Source organism: Podarcis vaucheri (genome assembly GCF_965113315.1).
Source record: "Podarcis vaucheri genome assembly, chromosome: 3".
Classification (NCBI taxonomy): Eukaryota; Metazoa; Chordata; class Lepidosauria; order Squamata; family Lacertidae; genus Podarcis; species Podarcis vaucheri.
In genome coordinates this window covers 55,033,978-55,060,835 of record NC_138761.1, presented here as the reverse complement: position 1 = coordinate 55,060,835, position 26,858 = coordinate 55,033,978, and the positions used below count along the sequence as shown (strand labels likewise).

The following is a 26,858-nucleotide window of genomic DNA, read 5'->3' as shown; positions in this document are numbered from 1 at the left end:
GAAATGCCTCCTTTGAAAAATCCAGCGGTGTATAGTCAGTGCAAAATGGATCATAAATGAAGAAGCTCAATTTTAGCAACTGGAGGGAAAAGCTTGGAGGGTACACATTTACTAGATCCATCTTGTAATGATGATGAAAGTCACCTTTGTCAAGTGTTGAAAAGGAAGTTTTAATTGCAGTCATGACAGTGATGGTGAAGATTCTGGTGCTGATTGGCCGAGCTGGTGTGAACATTCCAACTGCTTAGGGAATAATTGTGTTAAGAGTATTTGCAGCTCTGCTTCTGTGAAGGAAGGGGAAATTGTCACGTTTTTGGGAATTAAAACTTCACACAGGTACTAGGGGACTATATTGTTTTTGTGATGATAACTGAGGAGTGAGTAGGGGGGGTCTCGGGATGAAAGGAAGAAAATATGTGGATGGGACAGAGGCAAAGTAACTGAAGGAAGTGACAGAGAAGGCACAAGGGACTGAAAAATAAGCATCGGAGGAAAAGTTGTAGGTGAAGGAGAATTAATCATTTTTGGGGTTGGGAGAGGAGTACAAAGAAGACATTCAGACAAAGAGGGGTTCTGGGAAGCTGTATGCTAGTAAAAAGAGAAAGGAGACAAGTTCTAGGGAATCTGGCCCAGAAAAAAACATTAGCTAAAGAAAATGAGCTGGGGGGAGACAAAAGGATAAGTGTGGCTACTGTAGCATTGCTATCTGGCAATCCTAAGGGGTCAAGAGTAAGCCCCAAAAGCTGGAAATAGGAGACAGTTTTTGCATGCTTATATAAACTAAGCAGCATAGCCCATGGATGCAGGCTTTTAGGGAGCCTTTGATATTGGACAGCAGCTAGTTTGAATGCCTTGTGACATCTTTGGGTGAAAGTGTCTTGTTCTTAGAGATTTCCAGGGAGGTAGCCATGTTAGTCTGTTGCAGCAGAAACAGGAGAGACTTATGGCCAGGTAAAGACTAGCAGATTTATTATGGCAAAAGCTTTCATCAGCCAGTTCATCAGATTGATTTATTTTTATTTAGCAGATTTGCAGTTCACTTTTCAAGACCGTTCTTTATAAAGCAGCTTGCAAAATACACACAGAATATAATTCAAAACCTTTTAAAGCATATCAGCTGACAGAACAGAAGTGAACTGACTTCATAAAAGCTTTTACCATTTAAGATGCTGCAAGATTCTCTGTTTTTGTTCTTAGAAGGACTTTGGATTTGTGTGTTCATTTTCAAGTTTTCCTGTGCTAATCTGCATGTTGCATTGCCATAGTATTATAAAAGCTAAACTATTGACCAGCATAACAGGCAATTTAATATGTGGTCCATAGTTCTGAGGCCTTTGAATCATAATAACAGGCTTGCATTTGAAAGTGTGGCATCAAACCCTATGTCTGCATGAACGTGCAGCACAATTTCTTATAAATGCAGATGACTCTCAGAATGTAAAGTTCTAGATGGTGTTAAGGCAATGGTCCTGCAGCTTGTTTCCAACAGTAACAAGCCAGCTGCTTCCAGAAAGCCCACTGGCAGGGTGTGAAGGCAATATCACCCTTTCATCCCGATACTGTCTAACATACTATCTGAACATGGATGTTGCACTTAATTATCACAGCTAATATCCATTGATAGGCCTAAGTTAATGGCATCATATGTTATGGCCATGAATTCCATAAGTTAATTATGTGTTGTTGTGTAAAGAAGCACTTTCTTTTGTCTAACCTGAAACTACTGATAATTTTCATTGGGTGATCCGAGGTTCTAGCATTTCATGTAACAGAACCATGAAAAGCTTGCATAGGAAAACTTATATTTGTGGCTGCCCCCCTCCATTAGCAGAGCTGGCTGGCATAAGAGATCAAGGTGCTGTTGCCTAGCAGAAAGTAGAATCAGCCTAATAGTCGGTGGATGCTTTTGCAAATAATATGTATAATCCTGAGATGTTTCTTTTATAGTTCCTGGGTGGTTTAATTCCTGAGTCCAATAAATCAAGTGAAACTCATAATTGTTGTGTGTCTAAAATTAAGTCCATGTACAGGCACACATATAATAGAAGTATCTTCTGTACATAACACATAATCCATATTGTTTACCAGGTTACTTATTGTTGATTGATGTGTGCAATGTTGGCACAAGCAGAGGGGTAGAACGGTGTGTTTGCATTATCTTTACAAGTTAAATGGTTGATTAACAAAAATGGAGGGTGCTTTGTTTGGGTGTACAGTCGTACCTCGGGTTACAGCCGCTTCAGGTTGCGTTTTTTTGGGGTTGCAGACCGCCGAAACCCGGAAGTACCGGAACGGGTTACTTCCAGGTTGCGGAGGTCGCGCATGCGCAGAAGCGGCAAATTGCAACCCGTGCAGACGCAAGTTGCGAACGCTGCGGGTTACGAACGTGCATCCTGTACGGATCATGTCGCAACCCGAGCGTCCACTGTACAGTGTTCTGCTACATGGATGAAGTGGACCCATGAATTTCCTGTTTAAAATTCCTTCTAGTAATATGGCTCTTGTTTATTCATAATCTGCCTAATTTGGACATGAGTGTTGGTGTGGTCATAATTGATTTTCAGCAAATGAAAGCAAATCCTTAAATTTGTTTTTAAGTTTTTTTAGTTCATATTAAGGGGGGGTTTCTCAAAACAGTTGAGGTTGTAATCTATTCTGTAGCTGCACACTGTGATTCATTTGCATGTCTTCTGTAAATATGGATTTGTCATCATTTTAAGTATGCATGTTAAAAACATTTTGGGCCTGCCTGCATGTGTGTAGGCCTTGACGATGCATTGATACATCATCTAGGACTGGTATGAGGGCCAGACAGCAATGGTGACTTTACCCTGCAGTATATTGTGAGTGAAACCGCTGCCGCTCCTGAGTTCCTCTGCCTCCAGCACCCAGTGCACCAAGGAAGAAACAAGTTGCAGCCAGATACTGGTGGTAGAGGGACTCGGGAGCGGCAGCAGTTCCACTCACAATATACTGCCAGGTGAAACCGCCATCTTGCTCTGTCTCTCATACTGCTGAAGGAGGAAGAAGCCATATCAGCCAGAACCAATGTAGCTTGTTCCTCCCTCGGCTGCCTGCGCAGGCCGGCGGATCCTTTAAACCTCTCCGTTGAGGGGCACGCAACTGTCAATCCCTTAGCATAGAAGTCTAACTGAGTCCCCACCCTACCTCTGTTAATAAAGATGAGGGACATTTAATTCAGTTTGCACTAGACTATTGGAAAACACATTACTAATGTATTTTCCAGATTTACACCAGACTAGCCTCTTTCTTGACCACCCAAAAATATACTTGTGTGCTTTGTGAGTGGTGAAACATTTCATAGCATGTGCATTCCAGCACAAGAAGTTTTCAGAATTGTATCCATATTGTTATGTGGGTGTAATTCTGAATTGCTGATGTGAAAGTGTTTGCTGTATAATTTATGAAACAGGTTTTAGTGCTGGATAAATGTGTTTATAGGGCTAGAGAGAAAGAACAAAGCTGATTATGTAAATAAGATACCAGTTTGGGAATTTAATAACTTGTCAGACTGAAAAGTTGTTGTTGATGCATACAGTTATATACATCGAGTTATTCCAACTCTACAATTCTGTGATTCTATGTCCCATGTCAAAAGTTGGCAGATGCTATGCTGAGACATTTGGTTATGAGCTTTTTATTTTCAGTGTTTAACCCCTTTCATTTCAATGCTAACATCTGTTCTAACCCTCAAGGTTTTACTAGGGGCACTAGGTTACATTGGTGGGGAGCCAGTTTTGAGCTAGTATTAGTAGCTAATCCAAAAATTCTAGTTCTTGAAACAGTCTAGGCAAACCCACCGAAGGAAACCCCCTTCAACCCTTTTCTGCTTCAGAAGCTGGTCGGTTTGGCTCTGCTGCTTGATAGTCAAACTGTCTCCAGGATGTTCCCAGGCCACTTCTGCAACTTCAAGGTTTGCAGTCTTCTCCTATCATACTCACCAGAGGATGGTGCCACATAGCAATGGTGAGTGTACTGAGCAAAAATGAGGATGCTAGTACCTTTGAGCCTACCCATGTGCTGATGCCATCCTCCAGCTTCTTCCACCATCACAAATATGACAGGCTGTGACCAGAGAAACTCTCCAAGGAAAAGCATGTTATTAGTGATGTAGAATACCATGAAGAAGAAGAAGAAGAAGAAGAAGAAGAAGAAGAAGAGGAGATTGGATTTGATATCCCGCCTTTCACTCCCCTTCAGGAGTCTCAAAGCGGCTAACATTCTCCTTTCCCTTCCTCCCCCACAACAAACACTCTGTGAGGTGAGTGGGACTGAGAGACTTCAAAGAAGTGTGACTGGCCCAAGGTCACCCAGCAGCTGCATGTGGAGGAGCGGAGACGCGAACCCGGTTCCCCAGATTACGAGTCTACCGCTCTTAACCACTAATTTCTACGAGTGCTTACATAACTGATTTCCCCAGTCAACTGATAGTATAGTGATGCTACTGATCTTTCTTAAAAATTGTGCATTTGATGCCTATGATACTTCAGTTTCACCATACTCAATATTGTATAAGCATTTTAGTAAGGTATTATATTTTTATATTCTGATTTTTCAGTTGCCTAGAAGATTGTTTTTCAATATCCAGTTACTTGGGAAAGAAGGTCTTTATGCAATCTGCGTTGGTCTTTCTTATGGCATTTGAACTGGAAAACAGGAAATCAGCTTAACTTGCACCTGGCCCTCTTTATCCATCTTTCCTTCTGTAGCAAGCACCCTGTGGTGAATGGCGAAGCTGCAAATGGAGCAGATTAGAGTTGTAATGTGGCTTCTGCACTACCAGTGCTGGCTGAATTTCCAAGTGCCCAGAGGTTCCTGTTCTCTTTGTTATAAGGCATTGAATAGCCAGACTCTAATCTGTTGAGGAATTGTTCTGAAAATTTCACTTTCATAATTAATTTGAAATTACCATACTTCTCATGTTTATTAATTTGGAACATTCATGATTTTATAGTGCATGGTCTCTGAAAATGATTCAGGTGATCTGCTGTTGCAGCAGTCATAGCAAAAAGAATTAGTTTGAACTGCGTGGCTTAATTAATGCTTTCAAGGCTGCCTGTATTGTTATGCAACCCAGTAGTATTGGCCTTTGTGGAATGTAGACTATGCTGTGGTGGCAAAACAACATCTCTATGTTAAAGGAAAATGTTTGGGTGCATGTCAATAGAATTTCATCCTTAGCAGCACAATTGTTATTAGCTTTAACTATAATTGAGGGCATATCTACATATTGCTCTATTGAATTGCATAGAACTTAAAAAATATATGTTTCTGATTTTGGTGAGATAATGAATTGGATTCTGGGTAAGTCAGTTGCACTTAGGACCCATTGAAATAACCATGGAAAGTTTGTAATAATAGACTACATTCATATATGCACTTACCTGGAATCAAATTTCATTGAACTGTGTGGAAATTACTTTTGAGTAGACATGCATTGAATTTTACTGTTTGTGAAGACTCATTGGGAACTAAGTTCAACTGACTGACTTCAGATCCAAGTTCCAAGCCAGTGTATCTTAAACTGAAATTGTGAATTCAATAAATTGTGAATAAACATTGGTGTTTTCTGTTCAGAAATTGTGCGGGCTGACTTCCTAGAGGAAGTCATTGTAAATGTAGATAAGCATCACTGGTAAGTGTTTGGTAATAAATGCAGTCTTCTAAGCTAAAGGAAGAAGAATTAATTATAGAAAGTGCAAGGATTTATTTATTTATTCTTTCATTTTAGATATTTATAGGCTACACATAACAAAAGTTCTCAGGATATTATAGCCTGGCTTAGTACTCTCTCACAATACATTTTGTTTTTGTTTTTGTTTTTTTAGGCAGAGTAAAGGCATCAGGCAGCAATGGCACCACTAGGTGGGTCTGCTTTTGCTTGAAATAATCCTGCGTAAAAGAACTCAGAAATTAGCACAACACAAAGAATGGTTGCTAATTTTCTATGATTGATAAATTTTCAGTTTTCATGTGGGAAAATAACGTATTTTTTGCTAAGCAGAAAAAGTGTTGTAAAGTGACTGACTTGGTTAAGACTTAAAGCAAAAAAATGTGAGCAGAGGAGGGGTAACCAAGATGATGAAGCAATGGTCTGGAAACCAAGCCTTATGAGGAATGGTTGAGAGAGCTTGGAATGTTTAGCCTGGAAAAGAGGAGACTGAGGGGAGATAAGAGCCATTTTCAGGTATCTAAAGAGCTGTCACATGAATGATAGAGCAAGCTTGTTTTTCTCCTGCTCTGGATTATAGGACCCAAACCAATAGCTTTGAGTTACAAGAAAGGAGATTTTGACTAAACATACAGAAAAAACTTTCTGACAGTAAGAACTGTTTGACAGTGGAACAGACGCCCTTGGGAGGTTGTGGGCTGTCCTACCTTGGAGGTTTTTAAGCAGAGGTTTTACAGCCATTTGTCATGGATTCTTCAGTTGAGTTTCCTGCCTTGGACTAGGAGTTGGATTAGGTGACGCTCAGGGTGTCTTCCAACCCTACAATTATATGATTCAAACCACAGTACATCTTAACTCAGAAATGGCAACCACAGTTCAGATATCGTTTCCAATTCTGTAAGTAGGCAATCATTGGATTGCGCAAACTAGTGTTGTTGTTCAGGTGTAATAGCAAATGTGAAACTGGGAAGATAAGGAGGGCACAGGGAAATTGGGGAGTTTAACAGCACTCATTCATGTATTGACAAGACATCATTTGGTGTTGCATCTGAACTGAGTCACTTTGTAAGCCCTTTGCCATATGAACAAAGAAATGTCAATTGCCTCTAGTTAGAGGGCCTATATTTTCAAACTATTAGTACTGAGAAAATAGATGCATTTTATTCTGTTGTAATTATTTATCAGCGCTAAAACTGAGCTATCCACCCAGTCTTCATGCAAAATATAAAACTATTCAGATTTCAGCTAAATGGAGTATCTTGTAGGTCTGGAACAGTGAACAGAAATACTCTACACTTCAATATTTTATTGCATGTCCCACTTGTTAATTCAGTTGTACCTCGGCACCTGAATGCCTTGGGAGTCAGAATGTTCCGGCTCCCAAACAATCGAAAACCGGAAGTGAGTTTTCTGGTTTTTGAATGTTCCTTTGGAAGCTGAACGTCCGACAGGGCTTCCGCGGCTTCCGTTTGCCCGCAGGAGCTTCAATCAGAAGCTGTGCTTTGGTTTTCGAATGTTTTGGAAGTCGAAAGGGCTTCTAGAATCGATTCTGTTCGACCTCTGAGGCACAACTGTACAATACTTTTAGAGTCTAAGCTAAAGGAGGCAGTGTGAATGGAATAAAAAAATTGTGATATACGTAATTCCGTAAGTGCATAGGGAGTCTGGATTTGAGAAGCTAATATGTCATGAACAATCTGCATAGTGATTAGTTTACAGTTTTGGAATGTTTGTAGAAAGTTGGGGAAAAATATAAAAATATTATGAAAAAGAAAAGTGTTGTTCCTGTGTAGAACTATTTCCCTACCTAATATAGAATGTGGGTCATTGTTGGATGGGCAATAAAAGTTCAGAATATCTAAATTTGGGGAAACATGGGTAATGCTACAGAGGGGCACAAATACCAAATCACCACTGTCAGCTTTTAGGCAATGTCATCAAGAGGCTTAGGAGGTAAAAGTGCTTAGATGCAGCCATTAGTTCTGCTACTGCTCTTGCCATTAATGGTTAATGCCATTAACATTAGGAGAGCCAGTGTGGTGTAGTGGTTAAGAGCGGTAGTCTCGTAATCTGGGGAACCGGGTTCGCGTCTCCGCTCCTCCACATGCAGCTGCTGGGTGACTTTGGGGCAGTCACACTTCTTTGAAGTCTCTCAGCCCCACTCACCTCACAGAGTGTTTGTTGTGGGGGAGGAAGGGAAAGGAGAATGTTAGCCGCTTTGAGACTCCTTAATGGGAGTGAAAGGCGGGATATCAAATCCAAACTCTTCTTCTTCTGATGTTAACACTCCTATTTTTGACGTTTTGTGGATAACTAGTTGATACAGTCTTTTGAGCAGGATTTGCAGTTATAAATTACCGTATTTTTCTGCCTATAAGATGCCCCCCTTGGGGGGACTCAGATTTACGAAAAGGGGGAGATATATCCGTGTATAAGACACCCCCCTAGTTTTTGACATTATTTTTTTTGGGGGGGGGGCTAGTCTTACACACAGAAAAATACGGTAGTTAGTCAATCATTGTTCATGCATCCTGTAAGATTAATGGTATAAAAATTGGGGATGGTGACATGGATGCACGTCTCTTGGTTTTTTTAGATAGAATTTTAAAAGCCCTTACTAGTTTTTCCATCAATTTCAAGTTAGGTTGTCTCAGAATATTAAATCTTTTGTATGTCGTACTAAAGTTTGATACTCAAATATGGAGAAACAAATATATTTTTCAGTTTCTGATCTTGCCAGTTACAGAGAACCAAGAGTTCTGATTACATTCTTCGATTGTGAGAACATGAAGAGCTGCCAGAAATGCTAAAGGGTTTTATTTGACTAGCTGGTGATCTCAGAACCACAGAAGGCTGCTAAGTACTTAAGTATTTTACAAATTCTGCTCATGTCACAAACTAGAGCAAATTTCTTTTTCCTCCAACTCCCTGCTCCCCCGGGAGAAAGTATATATTTTTACTGGCTTTACTTCTGCTGCAGGTCATTAATGACTACTGTACTCCCAGTATATCTAATATCCTTTTTCCATCTGTCAGTTTTGAAGGTTTCAAAACATGGTGCTGCTTTACTTATGCAGTATCCTCCCCTTTATAAGCAAGGCAGGTGCTGACATAGGCATCATTTTGGTTTTCTCTGCTTACCTAGGCATTTTAAGTGTCCTAGCTTATTATTTTAGCAGTCTCTGCTTGTTTTGATGACATGATTCTATATATTTTTATATTGGTTGGTTTGTGTTGTGCGTACCTGGCCTTGATGGTGCAATATAAATGCTTAAAATAAGTAGTTCCATTTGACCAACAATTTCACATGTTAGTTCTTTAATCTTTAATAGCTACTGTCTAGATATGGTGATATAATACTTAATTTGTTGATGAGCCCTAGAGCTTCACATCTGTTTGACTGATAACATCTGCTCAATCATGGGTATCTTTCCTATTCCTTTGGAGTGAAGCGGGATGCAAATAATTATTTCACTTTCTCTGCAATTTTTCTGTCATTCTTGAATTGCATTTATCATCTTACAGTCCAGTTGCTTACTGAAAGCTCTTGTTTCTGACATATTTAAACAAGTGTTGTTGAGTTGGTTGTAACGTTTAAGCAATAATTTCCTCAAAATATCTCCCATTTGGGCATTCACATCTCCATCACTGACTCTGCTCATTCTATAAATGATTCTTTAAAGAAGGCTATGGGAGAGGAAGAGACTAGCTACATGGTGCTATACATAGGAACTATTTTCAAGTTTTCACAGTTGTGCTTAAGAATCAGAATTATGCAATAGTAGGGAGTCAGTCTTACCTTTTTGGTCCTTAACTTTGGTAATCACCTGATTCCTTTTTTTGACCTGCTATGGGGAACAGCCAGAATCTGAAATGAAATAAATTTGCTAATTCTCATTTTATACTCTAGTTCCTTTAGAACTGTCACCTTTATTTTCTAAGCTGTAAATATATTTCACACAAATAAACATTCTTATCTCTTCTGAGTTGACTTCATCGTGACAGAGGAGAGGATTATTCTTCCTTCATTAGCCTGACAGATGGTGACATTAAAAGTCAGTTCATTTTTTCTCAGGCATAAAATAAGCACTTGCTCTTTTATCCAATTCTCTTGGCTTAGACTGAGTGATATTTTAAATGTCAGCAGTGGTATTTTGCAGAGATTATCAATTATGTGCTGGTGATATTACAATAACGTCTTAAGATTTTCGTACTAAATTAATTACCTCATCAAATCTAATAAACCGTTAATGCTGATCTAAATACTCTCCAAACATTTCAGCTCTGGCTTTTCTTGGTCTAGAATACTCTTTTTAATTGGAAACATTACAGAGTAAGGTTAGCTTTACCAAAGATAACTAGGAGCAGACTGAATGGAGTGACAGATGAACCACTGTATCTGTAGTAATAATGATAATAATAATAATTATTTATTATTTATACTCTGCCCATCTGGTTGGGTTTCCCCAGCCACTCTGTCCGACTCCCAACAGAATATTAAAAACACAATAAAACATCAAACACTAAAAACTTCCCTAAACAGGGCTGCCTTCAGATGTCTTCTAAAAGTCAGATAGCTGTTTATTTCCTTGACATCTGATGGGAGGGCGTTCCACTGGGCAGGTGCCACTACCGAGAAGGCCCTCTGCCTGGTTCCCTGTAACTTGGCTTCTCGCAGTGATGGAACCACTAGAAGGCCCTCGGAGCTGGACCTCAGTGTCCTGGCAGAAACGACAGTAGAGATGCTCCTTCAGGTATACTGGGCCGAGGCCGTTTAGGGCTTTAGAGGTCAGCACCAGCATTTTGAATTGTGCTTGTAAACGTACCAGGAGCCAATGTAGGTCTTTCAGGACCGGTGTTATGTGGTCACCAGTTTAGCTGCTGCATTCTGGATTAGTTGTAGTTTCCAGGTCACCTTCAAAGGTAGCCCCACGTAGTGTAACCCTTCTGCTTCCCCCAACCCGAGTGAAGGGTAATGAGGGCCATGGCCATGAAAAAGATGATTTTCACTGTACTAGCTCTATGCCCATCATCAATACATAGACCAACTCAGGATCCAGCAGATCTTGACTGACCTAGCTCTACTCCCCAAAATGCCTCGTTTTTTGGGTTTTCTGCCAAGCTCTGCCTACCCATGCTTTTTGCGGATGCATTGTGGACCTCTGTAGCAGTGGAGGCCTCCTGCCAACAGAACCCAGTGGAGCTCAGTGCAGCCAGGTGGTTGGACATCTCCACCCCCTTCAGCTGAGCAAATTAGGGGTTAAGATTGCCTTACTCCCTTGGTAGGATGCATTGTAATATAACCCAGAAGGTATTATAAAAGATAACATTTTTTGCATGTATTTCTCCTCGTAAACAAAAGCACAAGTGTAAGGATTTCCCCCCGCCCTTCTTCGAATTATGCTTCTGACATCTAGTTTTCTATTTTTTGGGGGGGGGGGAGTTACACCTTTATTTTGTCTTTAAGATCTGTAGAGAAAGGCTCAGTTACCATATTGTCCTTTTTATATAGAATTCATATTTCTTGTCTCTTGGAAAATTCTGCACCTACCCAAAATTTGAACTCAAGTACACCCAGTCTTTTATTTTTCCTTTAGCACTCGCTGCAGCTGTAAATTGAGAAGCTGGCATATTTTTGTAGCACTTTGTCTCAGCAGTGAAAGCTTGTTTTAACTTCTGTTATCATAGGATTAGCTCTGATGCTGATGCTGCACAGTTCGGTAACTCTTATATCTTTTGCTTCAGCTGTGGCACCAGCAGCTCTGGGGCTGTAGCTGTGCTCATGGGTTCTCTCATCTCACAGCCACAACAGGTGTAGTAGGGGAACAGGGCCACTCCATCTAAATATCAGCTTCTGCTGTCCATGCTGAAATTGCTGCAGTTAATCTGGTAGCCTGCAGTGACGGTAGGAACAGTGTGTTGTCATAGAAATATGTCATTCTTAATGCAGCTATTACTGTAGCTTCCCCATTGTCTTGTGTTGATTTAGTTATCGGGGAAACTACTGAAGGTAGCATGAAGTTACAAGAAGATGCACAGATTGTAATTTGCCAGTTACTACAAGTAGTGTAAATCCTTTTACTTTTTATTCATAAATACTATTATTACTACTACTACTACTATACCCCACCCATTTGTCCCTGGAGAGAAGACATTGGAGTGCTTAATTTTCATAAACTGATATCCAAAAAGGAATAAATACATATAAATGCATGTTGAAGCTTAGTTAAGTAACTCTGCAAGGATTCTTTTCCTGAGCAGTTTATAAAGTCTTCTAAATAATAAATAAATGTTAAAAGCTGGGCCAAAAATGAATTGACAATTAGCTATTTAGAGTTTAAAAAGAAGAAGAACCAGGTATTTTAAAATGAACATGAGTACAGTGGTACCTCGGGTTAAGAAATTAATTCGTTCTGGAGGTCCGTTCTTAACCCGAAACTGTTCTTAACCTGAAGACTACTTTAGCTAATGGGGCCTCCTGCTGCTGCCACGCCGCCAGAGCACGATTTCTGTTCTTATCCTGAAACAAAGTTCTTAACCTGAAACACTATTTCTGGGTTAGTGGAGTCTGTAACCTGAAGCGTCTGTAACCTGAGGTACCACTGTATCTTGGATCCTGCCAGGGTATTGAGAAAGCTATCAGAACACCAAGGTATGAGAGACACAATTAAGCATAATAAATAATAATAATAATAATAATAATAATAATAATAATAATAATAATACCATGCAACCAAATTCTTTCCTTTGGGTTAAATACATAATGAGGCTAGGAAGTGACTCAGTTCTAAGCTATTCTCTTGAGAGTGCTAAATCAAATGAAACATGACAAAAGTGAAACTTAATGCAGAATGCGTTTACGTGGCAAGTTGACAATAATATGAATTCTAGATAGTGTTCTATCATGAATTTGATTCTCAAATGTGGACAGCGTTGACTCTGGTAAAAGCATAATCAATTCAAGTCTATAAACAGGGCTGCAATTTAGCTTGGTTGTTGTGGGTGAGGTTTTAAGTCTGCGGAAGTGAACATGAAAAATATAAGTGATTTCAGGCAAATTGTTAGAAACTGTAGATCGGAACAAGTTGGTTAAGCATGTGGTTTAGCAAACTTCTGTTGCCTCACAGTGAAGTATGATTTATTTTATTTATTTATAGTAATGCTATGCTACCTCATTACCAAAGTTCTCCGGGCTGCATAATTTATATGGGTTAAAATGCAGTAAAAATGCGACTACAACATAAAAGAAACCACAGCACAGATAAAGCAATAAAATTAAAGCACAGACATGTCTTAAAACTTCAAAAAGCCAAAATCAGTTTTGAAAGGCCAGCTCTCGCTTGATGGTGGCCTCTGACAGTGACTTCAAGGTTTGTGTAGGAACCTGTGAGAGGAAGGGACCTTTCATGTAACCTGGCTGAAAACTGCTGAGGTTTTTTAAGGTCAAAGCCAACACTCTGAGCTGGTTCTGGAAAATGACTGGAATCCAGTGTAGTTACAAAGCAACTGGCATAATTCAAAACATCTAGCCCCAGTTAACAACATTGCAGCCCAGATTTCTAGACTGTTAACATAATAAAGCATCTTTCCAAACATTTTTGTGCTCCCTAATCATCACATGCTGCCCTTGTCTGCTTCAAAGTGATTTTTCAAAATAGTAAAACAAAATTTTGACACACAGAAACTTTGTGAGCCAGATCTTGAGATGGTATCTGTCTGCCTTATAGCTGGAGTTGTTTGTGTTTGCATTTATTTGTGGTTTGGAGAAGTCATGTCTGAAAGCTTTGTCCCAGGATCAAATAGAGCAGTGCTCTTTGTTTTACTGACCTTTGTTTCCTGTTGCATGTAAGTGAAAGAAAGCTATCATTAGCATTTAAGAAAGTTCCTGGAAGGTTTAATGGCGTAGGTGGATTAGTTTGCCATCCCTTTCACAACTAGGTGCATACAAGTTTCGTAAACCAGAAGGCTGATTTTGATGTATATCCTCCCAAAGTTTCTAGTCCTTCTGAAGTATTGCTCCTTGTTTCCCATCTACATCTCAGTGAGATTTCAAAAGCTGTACTTCCCACTCTAGTACAGTGGTGCCTCGCAAGACGAAAAACGCGCAAAACGAAAGAGTTTTCTGTTTTTTGAGTCGTTCTGCAAGACGAATTTCCCTATGGGCTTGCTTCCCAAGACGAAACGTCTTGCGAGTTCTTGCGAGTTTGTTTCCTTTTTCTTAAAGCCGCTAAGCCGTTAATAGGCACTAAGCCGTTAATAGCCGCTAAGCCGCTAATAGCTGTGCTTCGCAAGACAAAAAAACCGCAAGACAAAGAGACTCGCGGAACGGATTAATTTCGTCTTGCGAGGCACCACTGTACACAAAGAAAGGCAGGAGGGGGCAGCACATAAAAAGCTGCCTTATAATGACTCAGAGTGTTAGTCAGTTGAGCTCAGTATTATTTATGCTGATAATGCAGCAGCTCTTTAGTTTCTCAGGTAGACATTTCTTCCAAGCCTGCTTCCATATGTTGCCTTTTCTGGAGATGCAGGGAGCAGGAGCTATGACTTCCTGCATGGAAAGTGAGTGTTCTGCCTCTGGGTGGCTGTTCTCCATAGTAGCGGTTCTATCTCCTTAGCTCAGTGTTTTTCCAACCTATTTCCAGCTGTGGTCCCCTTCCGACCTTGTTTCGTTCCTGTGCCCCCGCCCCAGACTTATGGTAGCCAAGGGGGGGGGGGCAATGGGCAGCTGCCCCCCAATAAGTAAAAGTCAATACAAATATGAGGTTCTGCCCCCCTAACAAAAATCCTAGCTATGCCCAGGCCCCCTCCTACAGACAGATAGTTATTTAAATGTTTTGTTTGTAAATAGAACATCTTTTATTTATAATTATTATAATTTATGCAAAATACAGTTGAGTAGAATGATAGGAACATAATGAAATATTGTTGAAGCAGGAAACATAGAATCATAGATCTGAAAAGGAACCCTAAGGGTCATCTTTCTAGTGCAAGCCCCTGCAATGTAGGAAACTCAGCTAAACTCATCCATGACAGATGGCCATCCAACCTCTGCTTTGAAACCTCCAAGGAAGGAGAGTCAAGATCCCCCCAAGATCCATCTTCCATGTATTGTAAAAAGTAAACAACGCTTATTTGACCCCAGTTATTTGACATGGAGCGGGAAACCTATAGATAATGTCCAAAAGGTGCACAGGGAGTTCTGTATATGTGGGAGAATTTTTAAAAGCAAGTGGTCCTCACTGACCTGGTGCAAAGAGATTTGTCATCTGGAGGAGCCCTGGCTGCCTAGATAAAATACTATAGCCCCCCACACCCTTACATGGGAGTAAGGCCCACTGAACTCAGAGTAGACAGTAGCATCAGACGACCCCGCTCATCTAGGCGCTGGGGTGGATTTCATCCTGCGCCTTGCAGAGCCAGGCCAACAATGCAGACAGGCCCTGCACCCACTCCTCAACATCTGAAGACCCTGATCTGCTAGGTGCTGGGGTGAATTGCACCCGCCTTGCAGAGTTAGGCCCAGGCTGCCACCAGGTCCAGCACTGGCGGCAGCAACGAGCATCTCTGGCTCACTCAGCCCCACCCCAGGTCACCTGAAGGTTCTGGATTGCGGGCTCTACAGGTCAAAACGGGAGCCTCAGCGACCACCCTCTCCCACCAGAAACAAACCATGACTGCTCCAAGAAAACACACATGGCAAAAAGGAGTGTTGGTCCCTGGTGGGCCGCCCCCTTACCCTCTTGCGCTTGGCCAAGCAGATAGCCAGCCATCAGGATTTTTTAAAAATCATTTTTAAAATTCACTTCTCACTTCCTTCTGTGGCCCCCTAGCCTACTTGGTTTTCACCTGGGGCCTCCTTGGAATATCTGGGGGGGGGCATGTGGCCCCCGGTTGGGAAACACTGCATTAGCTAATCAGATGGGGTAGCTTCTGACCCTCAAAATGTCTGGTGTGTGAGGCTAGATACTTCCATAATGGAGTATCTGGTACCCTGTTACCTTGCCAGCCAAGCAAGGGGCATGTGAGCGTGTATGTGCATGGAAATTGGTGTCCCACGAAGGATTTGGGAGCGCATGACATTCACATGCAGAGAGATGTGCTTACCTTCATTTCTAGGCATTTAATGCAATTCTAATCCTTTTGTGTTTGCCTTGTGCTACGGAAATCTGTGACCTTTATTATTTTATGGGCACAAGAGTATACAGGGTTACCTTACCATGCTATTCTAGGAATATTACCACTTCTAGCTTTTTGTTTGCTGGTAAGTGGGGGAGGATTTTTTTCTTTTTTCTTTTTCCTTTTCCAACTTCAGACAGAGAAGCTGGGGTGGGGGTGGGGAGCTGCATTGTTGGGAGAGCTGCTGTATGTCACCTGGGAGTGGCAAGTGTACAGAAAGTTCACAATGATAGGGTGGAGACACACTAATGGGTTGCCTTTTCTAAACTGACCTCTATATCTCAATTCCTTTTGCTACTTAGGCAAGACAGTAAGTCTGAAGATGTCTCTGGCAGGATCTCCGAATCTGATCCCGAGGACTTGTCTGATGAAGAAAATGCTGAAACTTCCTATGGAACCTCTCCTCCTAGCACACCACGGCAGAATAAGCGCTCGTCAACGAAGCATCTGAAAAATAGCGTTGGGAGACCTACCGGCCGCTTTTTAAGAGGTATGTGTGTGATACGCTGGAAAGGATAGAAGTTGTAGCCCAAAACAGCTAGAGGGTTCAAAGTTAGCCAGTCTAGCCCAATGTTGTCTACTCTGACTGGCAGTGCCTCTCCGGTGCTCCTTCCAGAAGGATTTAACTGGGAAAAACATGGATTGCCAACTACTGTGCTATGACTCCTCCCCTATTAATAACTCTGATAGTGGCTAAGAGAGGAGCCTTGAATATAGTCACCTGTATATCCTGTGGGACAAATGTGTCTCACTGCTCCCCTGAGGATTAGATAAATCATTTTTTCTACAGAGTTTTGTAGCAATAATGCAGGTGCTTTCTCCAAGAAATCATACAGGAAGATTATCAGAACACCCTTCATTGCCATTGTGTGCATCCATATGCACAACATTAGTATTGACAGATATTTATTTTTCTGTGCTGTGCTGATGATATTAATGATTCTGCCCAAATCTCACATTACTGCTCATACTAATGTAGCTCACAAACAGTACAGCATGCTAGTTAGCATTTTTCGTGTAAAATAGCTACATTCTGTGAATATAGGAAGTCCATTTAGTTTATGCTGCTGTTTCATTGTTACCATACTAATTGTTAACATTTATAAAGTGCATGGTCGGCGGTTCGAATCCCCATGGCGGGGTGCGCTCCCATCGTTTGGTCCCAGCGCCTGCCAACCTAGCAGTTCGAAAGCACCCCTGGGTGCAAGTAGATAAATAGGGACCGCTTACTAGCGGGAAGGTAAACGGCATTTCCGTGTGTGGCTCTGGCTCGCCAGAGCAGCGATGTCACGCTGGCCACGTGACCCGGAAGTATCTGCGGACGGCGCTGGCTCCCGGCCTATAGAGTGAGATGACCGTACAACCCTAGAGTCTGGCAAGACTGGCCCGTACGGGCAGGGGTACCTTTACATTTATAAAGTGCTGCAGAATGTTTAGAATACTCCACATTCCTAACACAACAGATTAGAGTAGGTCAATTTTTTAAAATCCCCATATAGATGAATGGGATCTGAGGCTGAAAAGAGTGGCTTTCTACAACCATCTGGCAAGCCCATAATAGGTCAAGATTTGAACTTGGGACTTCTGATTTGTAGCTCTTTCTCTTAGGCACTGTGCTGAACCTGCTCGCCAACTAGGTTGAACATATATCACTTAGTTCCTTTTTATTTTATGTAACAGGAAGAGAGAGTTCACCACCCTCTGTTAAAGCGGTTAGTGGTTCAGGTACAACATGTATAGTACGTAATTTGTGATTCATGGCAAGAGCAGCACAGAAGTTTCCCCAGCAATGCCTGAAGTACAGAAGATTCATGATGCTGGAAAGTAGAAGAAAAGTGGTAGAGATGGGAACCTATACTGCACTGAAACCCCCACCCGCCCCCGAGAGCATTATACCTTTACCCCCCCCCCCAATACCAGTAGTATAGAACTCAGATATGGAGCAAACTGCTATAGCAGTTTTCTCCAACCCTCAGAGCCTGGTAGTTTCTGTGAGAGGGCAATGGATCTATTACAATTATATCCCCCTATTGCATAAGTGTGCAAAAATGGTTGCTAAAAACAACTCTCATTCTCTATGCAACATTTTCTTTTTTGAAACTTGTTAGGGCAGGGTAGGATGGGGGGGGGTAGGGGGAGAGAGCAAAAATCCTCCTTCTCCCTTCCATTAGACTTGTGCTCCCAGAATTGCTTCTTAGTCACTCATTCCAGCTGCCATGTGCAGCAAAAGAGATAATTATAATGAGAAGTCAATTCTCATAATTACAATTAGTACAACAGAATGTTTCCATTAGCATGGTTTCAGAGCTAAACCTATTACTTTAAAAGCTCCACAGTATCATTATGTCTGCCTTTAGTTGCAAAGTGACTCAGCATTGCCTTGATTTCAGGGAGTGAAATGTGCTCCAGAATTTTTTTCTGTGGTTGTCAGTTATTACTATTAAATCTGTCATGACTGTTCAGGAAAATATGAATATTTGAGTTGGTTGTGGTTTAAATTGAGCCCCTAGAAAGAGCCCTGGGAACAAAGAAACCCCAGAAATAATTTGTGATACCTAGATGAAGCCCCTTGACAATCATGACAAGAGTTTTCTTCATATCTTTAGCTGTCAAAGCTGTATGGGAAGAAGTGGTTGTATGGTAACTGGAACTTAATAAATCAGAGTTTTGCAAATGCAGCCCGTGAGAACTTCTTAATGCAGCCCCTGAGGCACCAGTGTTTAATTACTGTGCTGTTGCCATACCTGTAGCCACAAATAACATTCTGCCACTTTACCTCTGGCTGTTGTTAAAGACCAGTTGGATAGCCACTGATTTAATACATTGCTTATGACAATGAACTTGAAAACATATGGGGCACAGTATTTTAAAACCACTTGTGTTACATTGAGTTCTGAACTGTTTAAATAATTGTAAGGGTGTCTAATGAATATGAACAGAATATGAAGTTTTGAGAGTATGTGTCATGTGTGTTTAGTACATCACAGAACTGGAATATTATACAAATGGAGTAAAGAAAACAGGGCATGAGTGCGTTTTTTAAAAAGTGAACTTTTTACTTTTGGTGCAAAAAATTTTTATCTTATAATTTTCAGAGAAGATGAGCTCGCCAAGCCAGCTGTCCAACAAAGACAACGCCAAAACCATTGAGAACACTGAAGAGCACAGCTATAAGCAGGGGAAAAAGATCCGAGCCACCCTGAGGACAACTGAGAGGGATCACAAGAAAAATGTCCAGTGCTCGTTCATGTTGGACACAGTTGGTGGGTCCTTGCCAAAAAAGTCAATTCCAGATGTTGATCTCAATAAGCCTTACCTCAGCCTTGGCTGCAGCAATGCGAAGCCTCTCGTATCTGTACCTGTGCCTATAGCCAAAACTACACGCCAGACTTCTCGTACTGATTACCCAGCGGACCGCTTAAAGTTCTTTGAAACCCTGCGGCTTTTGTTAAAGCTTACCTCAGTTTCCAAGAAAAAGGACAAAGAGCAGAAAGGGCAGGAGAGCACTTCCGCTGTTGAGTTAAACCGATCCAATGAACTAATTTGGCTTGAACTGCAAGCTTGGCACGCGGGGCGGACTATTAACGACCAAGACTTCTATCTGTACACAGCCCGCCAAGCCATCCCAGATATTATTGTTGAAATCCTTACTTTCAAAGTGAACTATGGGAACCTCTCCTGTCTAGGCAGTGGCGCTAGTCTTAATGGTACATCAGGAGGACAGTGTAAAGCAGCTCATGGAGCTAATGCTATGGACTACTCTAGCTACCATGAGCATCTCTATCGCCAGCGGGTCTCATTTGAACAGGTAAAGCGGATAATGGAGCTGCTAGAATACGTAGAAGCACTTTATCCATCTCTGAAGGCCCTTCAAAGTGACTACGAAAAGTATGCTGCGAGGGATTTTCAGGACAGGGTGCAGGCGCTCTGTCTCTGGTTGAACATTACAAAAGACTTAAACCAGAAACTGAGGATTATGGGAACTGTTTTGGGCATCAAGGATCTCTCTGACATTGGCTGGCCAGTGTTTGAAATCCCTTCTCCTCGTCCATTCAGGGACAACGATCCAGAGGATGAGGAGGAGGAGGACGATAGGGGAACCTCGGGGGCGTGCACAGAAGAAAGTGAAGATGAAGAACAAATCTCTCAGGAGAGTGTGGAGGAACTCAGACAAGCCATCCAGAATAATTTTGCCAATAAGCCAAATTTTGACTTTCAGGCACAGGACCATTTGTCAAGAAAGCTTGACAGGCTTGAATCTGAGGACGACTCAACCTGCTGGGCTGTTACGGAGTGCAGCGGTGAGATGGGGTGCAGCAGACACTGTTTGACCTCTATTTATAGACCGTTTGTAGATAAAGCACTGAAACAAATGGGGTTGCGAAAGCTCATTTTAAGACTGCACAAGTTAATGCACGGCTCCTTGCAAAGGGCCCGAATGGCATTGATAAAGAGCGATCAGCAGTTGGAGGTAGGTTCTGGGAGGAACGGGGGTGGGGGGTGGGTGGGAATCGGTTCTTCACGCAGCTAAAAGATTTTCAGGAAACTGTTCCTTTGTTTCAATTTTCTCTTTGGAAACTATTCTTCTGTATAATACGCACATAGTTGTTTTGCGATATGCAATGCCTTGTTAATGAGTCATCTTAATCACTGCAATGTGTTAATGGAGAAGTATCGTATATAAAAACCCAATGTGGAACTCCCATGTTGGCCTTGGAAGTTTGCATGTGCCCTGGCTGCATGAGGTGCTGAGCCCAATCTCTCCTTGAAGAACAGAGGGCTGAGGAAGGCTTCTCTTCTTGGCTCTCCCATCGGTGGATCTTCAGTCCAGTTTCCTTCCCTCCCTTCCTGTTTGGATCATAGTTGTTACCACCCATAAAGTCATGGGCAGAGTCTAGAAATGAAGGCTAGACTTTCAAAACGGGATGCTTTGTGTACTGGTTAATGTATGGCAGAGTTAGGAGTCCAGCCCCACAGAAATGAAATAGAAAACTTTCCTGTATTTGTGAAGTGTGGGGAAATAAAGCTCTTATAGGAGTCCTTGCTGGAGCCCAAGTGAAATGTAGTGCATGCTTGGAATCTGTTCAGTTCTGAATTTCAGAATACGGATTGGCATGGAAATGAAACTTAATGACTTATTTCCTTTTTTATTAGGTTTATATTCTGCCCTTTGCCCAAGGAGCTCAGGGCGTTGTGTGTAGTTGTTCCCCTACCCATCTAAATTCATCCTCAATGTTTTTTTTTTGAGGTGGGTTGGGCTGAGATACAGTGGCCAGCCCAATGTCACCAAGCCATGGTTTTCATGCCTGAGTGGAGAATTGAATTTGGCTTGCCCTGGTTGTAGTCCAACACTCTTTCATGGGTTGACATCATGACACCCATGGGCATCCTCATGCTCTCAGAGATCTTCCTTTGTCCCTCCCCCTCCCTCCACTGAAATAAGCCTTCTTTAGCTAATAAAAGACTCTTTTCAAGGTAACTGTAGTGTGCTGGACATTATTGGGTGCATGCATTATTGTTAGGAAGGGGAGAGTTATGGTATGCATGTGGGTGTGCATAGCAGCTTCTTGGTTTTGTGGTTGTACCAACAAATGAAGTATGAGTGGCAACCCATTTAATCACTTCCACATTACTCTCCCCATTCTTTCAATCTCTTCCATGGCTACTGAAGTATCATTCAGATTACACCAGAATGTCTGTGTTCATCATGGCGTTTGGAGGGGGGTTGCTCAAGGACAAATGTGTGTTCTGAAGAAGATAAAGCCTGGTTTAAAGATACTGGATTTTCTTTTATTATAATATATGAGTTTGAGCATATTAATTTATACTGTAAACCTTGTATGGGAATTGAATTGAAAATATACATGTGGGTATGATGCCTTATTGTGCTTTGTATATCAAATTGCATTTTTAATTTGAATAACCACAGTGTAGAATAAAATTAGAAGGCACATCAAGACGACCCTTGCCTTGAGACTGGATTTGCTGATCATAATTATCTACTATAGCTACTTTCTCAAATTGTCCAAAGAAGGTTCTGCTACTTTTCTGTGCAGTTTTTTTCCATTAAGAAAATGATCGCTGCTAGAAAGTTTTTCCCATTATCTAATCTGCTCTTCTGCAATACAGATTTTTAAAATGTGAATGTGGAGAGATGTGCATCGCTGTCGTGTTAACTACCCAGTGATGGCATTATCATTGCTTATAGAGTTCATACCTTTCAGCTGTTTTATAAAGAATCCTAAGTCTTGTGAAATGAAACCTCATGGGATGTTAAGAAACCTATCTAACAAGGTCTCATCATCTAATACGATGGTGAACAGTGAGGTGTAAAAAAGAATTGAGGCATTGACTGGTTCCATTTTCCAAATTAACTCACTTCGGAGTCTAGGATTGGAATATTATTATTATTATTATTATTATTATTATTATTATTATTAATAATAATTTTAACAACCAGCCATTGTAAAGGGATGTTTAATATTGAAGTTTACTCCAGGTAAATTTTCTTTATTGTGGAGACATCTTTCTTTAGAACAAGGCAGCTAACCTGTGGCTGTCCAGAAGATGATGTTGGACTCCCTTCAATCCCAGCCATCATAGCCAATTGCCAGGGATGGTGAGAGTTGCAATCCAACAGTATATGGGTAGCCACAGGTTACCAACCCCTGCTCTAGAAGATACTGATGTAGACTTTTTGCACTGTTTTTTGCTCTGCAGAAATTAATAATGTATTTTAGTATATAGGAGAATGAAGTTCACATTTTGGCAAAGGTGTATTTCTTAGCATGTTCATTCCTGAAATATTTTGTTTTCTGAAATAATACTATAATGAGAAGCAGTCATCTAATAATAAATGCACAAAATGTCAGAAATGTGTCTGAGGTAGTATAAAGAAAAGCAAATTGGATGTTGCATTTATGAAAACTAAGACACTTACAGTACAATCCCATGCACGCCTACTCAAAAGTCAGGCCCATTGAGTTCAGTGGGACATCTTCCCAGGTAAGTGTATATAGGAATGCAGCTTTAATATGTTTAAATTTTTGGGCTAGTATAATTACATGTAACTGGCTTACTGTGTCTGTTTAAAATTATAAATTTCTGATTCCAGAGAGATGCTGACAAAGTTATTTACTACTTAAGTATGGTAATTTCATATGTGATAATATGGAATATGATGTGCAAAGTAAAAAAAAAAGACTTTGAGCATTCTGCCCTTTCAATTCTATGACTATATGAATGTTTAGTTACATGAGCATTTATTTATTACATGAACTGTTGCCATGTTGGTTTCATAGCCTTGGGCGTAAAATAGGTAGTACAGTCATACCTCGGAAATCGAACAGAATCTGTTCCGGAAGTCCATTTGACTTCTGAAACGTTCAAAAACCAAAGTGTGGCTTCTGATTGGCTGCAGGAAGCTCCTGCAGACAATCGGAAGCCCCACCAGATGTGCGGCTTCCAAAAGAACGTTCGAAAACTGGAACAGTCACTTCCGGTTTTTGATTGTTTGAGAGCCAAAACGTTAGACTCCCAAGGTGTTCGGGAGCCGAGGTACGATGGTAATGTAGTAGTACTACTAGCAGTAGTAGTAGTGGTAATAATAATAATAATAATTAATAATAATAAAATAATAATACTGATGCTATGAACACAAACTTAATACCAGTCACACTTAGAGGTGCATTCAATCATTCACTGCATACTATCTCTTCCTCAGCTATACATTTTTTAATTTGGATGAACCCATTTAGTAATAAGCAATTAAAATGCTGATATCAGTGGAAATGTGTACATTAACAGGGGTTTCCCTTTCCTAAAAATCCAAGGAGGAGCAATTTTATAAAATGCACCTCATTTTTATAAAATGAACATTTAAATTTACAGTTAGTAGCTGAAGGACAAACTTGTTGCAAATGGCTTTTTAACACATTGATGTAGGTAGCAATTTGTTTAGCGTATTAACATTTTATATTGCATGTAGTGCTGTACAATCACTTAACACAAGTGTTTTAGACATTGTTTTAACACTAGGACTGTTTGCAGATTGGAATTACGATGCTCATTTTAACGTTTACAGTATGGCATAGAGAAACGCAACTATCACAAAATATCCCAACCCGTCCATGCAGATTTTTTAGAGGTGCCCTCATGGAACTTCAGATATATTTTGCTTTGAATGTCAATGCTTGTGTTGCATCACAAGCTGCTTTTGAAATCCACTCACTTAAAAGTGGACTTGCTAAGCAGCATGGCATGATGCTGATTTGAGAAAGCTCAAGCGCCCTGCTGGGCATGCAAAGTTAATGGTGCGATTTCTCCTGGCTTGTGACCAACATCTACTACTATAGTTCTACAGGTCTGAAAGGAAAGCCTGATACTTTGATTGAATAAGATTGTTGTTGTTTTAAAGTCAATGTTTGGTGGTGGATTTACACCTTATGGGGGAAGTGTTTCAGGTTGTTTGTTACATAGTATCTATTTTTTTGTTAGTTTTCAGAGTACCCAGATCCTATTTTAAGTTCAGATTACGTGCAGTTGTCAAATTCTCCGCCTTCTTCAGATCAAAAGTGCAGTACTGTGTCACGGGAAGAGCTGAAGTCTATGGATTTGCCATCTTTTGAGCCTGCATTCCTAGTTCTTTGCCGAGTCCTTCTCAATGTTATCCATGAATGCCTCAAATTAAGGTTGGAACAGCAGCCTGCTGGGGAGCCATCTCTCTTGAGTATTAAACAGGTTTGCCCAAAGTGTTTTATTAACCCCCCTCCCTCCCCAGTCCTTAGCAATAAGTCTTACATTGTTCCACAGAAGGGATGCGTAGTACGTATTTAGATTGGTGGTAATATTTTTCAGTAGCATAAAAAGATACTTAAAAGATAACGAAGACCAATATTCTATGTACAATTCTAACATTTTGCAAATAATTCTCTGCTAATTGCTTTACCAAAAGTCACAGTAAGATCTTATACCTCTTCTCCCCCAAAAGCCTACAATTTTTTGTAAGCTGCTTTGAGACACAGGGTGAGAAGCAGGATATACATTTCTTAATAAAGTGATGAACAATTCAGAGGGAAGCACAGTACTGTAAGCTGCTATTTCTCTTTCTTGTAAGAATGACGACAATTACTGAGGATTCTGTGGAGGGCAAATATGGTTCTGTCTCTGCTTCTTTGCCAACTAAATTGACTTATTCCTTAGCTTCGGTAAATACATAGCCATCAGCTATATTTATTTAATGGGTTTTAATTCCCTACTCTGTTGCAGGGGCTTGGGTTATAGTATACAGTAAAAAGTTTATCACGCCCCCTCCCTTCCCCACAATTCTAGCATTGTAGCAGGCAAACGTGAAAATGTGAAGTTTTATGGGTTTCTTAAATTAAAAAAAGGCTTTTGTGAAATGATATAAAGCAAACTTTTTATAAAGGTGTGTGGGATTTGAGCTGTGGAGATCTGGATTCAGATACCATCACTGGTCATTACCATTTGAGGCCTTTCTTGGAGTAAAAAGTGGCTCCATGTTACAGGCTCATTGTGATAGTAAATGAAGAAAGGTTTGTAAAACACTTAGCAGAGTTAATGGTTTGTAGAATTCAACTCTGAAATTCCACCCACTCTACTGTTGTAGCTCTTGTGTTGCTTGGCGATTTTATGTTGTGTAGAGAGGGCCACATGATCTGTTAAAACCTCTAAATTAAATCTATGATTAAAATCTCAAGAGAAACTCTTTTTTAAGCATCCGAATGATTTATTGCTTTTTATGGACTGTTTCCTTGCAGCTAGTGAGAGAGTGTAAAGAGGTCCTGAAAGGGGGTCTGCTTATGAAGCAATATTATCAGTTTATGTTACGTGAGGTATTAGATGACTTACAGAAGAACAACTGCAACATCGACTCTTTTGAGGAAGACCTGCACAAGATGTTAATGGTAAGCAAGCAATCCTATTTTTTAGTGGGTCACTTCTGTAGGCTTCTCTATCGGACTCTTAATTGTCTCACCATTGTCAGTTTATTTTCATTAGCTTCTCTAGTTGTGCAGGAATTGTGTTTCTGTTTTAACTACGTTGTGCAATATAATCAGGGGTCCTATCTTGGATGGTCCTGAGCTTTGCTCTTTGGAAGCAAAAACAGAGATGAGGTGCTGATTTTTACATATCTCCCTTGGCATCTCACCTACTCCCTAATACATTCTGACGATATTCCATTTCACAAAGCCACCATCACGTTACAGGCGGGCTCTGTCTCCATTGTGGAGTCTGGTGAAACAATATGACCTAAATTGCTGTTCTTCCCTTTTCAAGGTTTATTTTGCTTATATGCGAAGCTGGATCCAAATGCTACAGCAGTTACCTCAAGCATCTCATAGTTTAAAAAATCTCCTGGAGGAAGAATGGAATTTCACCAAAGAAATCACTCCTTATATACGAGGAGGTGAAGCTCAAGCTGGAAAATTGTTCTGGTAGAACTTATTATTATTGTGATTCTCATATCCATTTTGCTCAAAATTTTAAGTTTTATTAGCAGGGATTTTTTAAAAAAAAGTTTTATTAATTGGAAATCTACTGCCATTTACAAAAAGTAAAGTTGATCTTATTAAAAAGCTAGTAAAAGTTGAATATTAAGCAGTGTGTATCTGAACAATTTTAAAATTAATTAGGTCTCCCCCCCACTGCATCTGACTGGGGAACATTTCATTTCATTTATTTTACATAAACTTTATTTAATACTTTCTTATCAGTGGCATTCTAATCCTGGAATGCTTTGGAAGTTTTGAGAGCCAGTGTGGTGTAGTGGTTAAGAGTCTCGTAATCTGGTGAACTGGGTTCGCGTCCCTGCTCCCCCACATGCAGCTGCTGGGTGACCTTGGGCCAGTCACACTTCTCCGAAGTCTCTCAGCCCAACCCACCTCACAGGGTGTCTGCTGTGGGGGAGGAAGGGAGAGGAGAATGTTAGCCGCTTTGAGACTCCTGAAGGGGAGTGATAAAGCGG

The 26,858-nt window shown here is 40.7% G+C and overlaps 1 protein-coding gene across 5 annotated transcripts in view; it reads left to right on the top strand.

The window, feature by feature from the left end:
- MAP3K4 (mitogen-activated protein kinase kinase kinase 4) overlaps positions 1-26,858 on the top strand; it is a 77,416-nt gene that overhangs the window by 25,150 nt on the left and 25,408 nt on the right. For all 5 annotated transcript variants that reach the window (XM_082215178.1, XM_082215175.1, XM_082215174.1 and 2 more), the window contains exons 2-6: positions 16,174-16,361; positions 18,967-20,342; positions 24,368-24,610; positions 25,651-25,797; positions 26,171-26,328. In XM_082215178.1, the coding sequence (XP_082071304.1) occupies positions 18,972-20,342; positions 24,368-24,610; positions 25,651-25,797; positions 26,171-26,328 (1,919 nt within the window). In that variant the 5' untranslated portion in view covers positions 16,174-16,361; positions 18,967-18,971. The remainder of the gene's footprint in view (positions 1-16,173; positions 16,362-18,966; positions 20,343-24,367; positions 24,611-25,650; positions 25,798-26,170; positions 26,329-26,858) is intronic.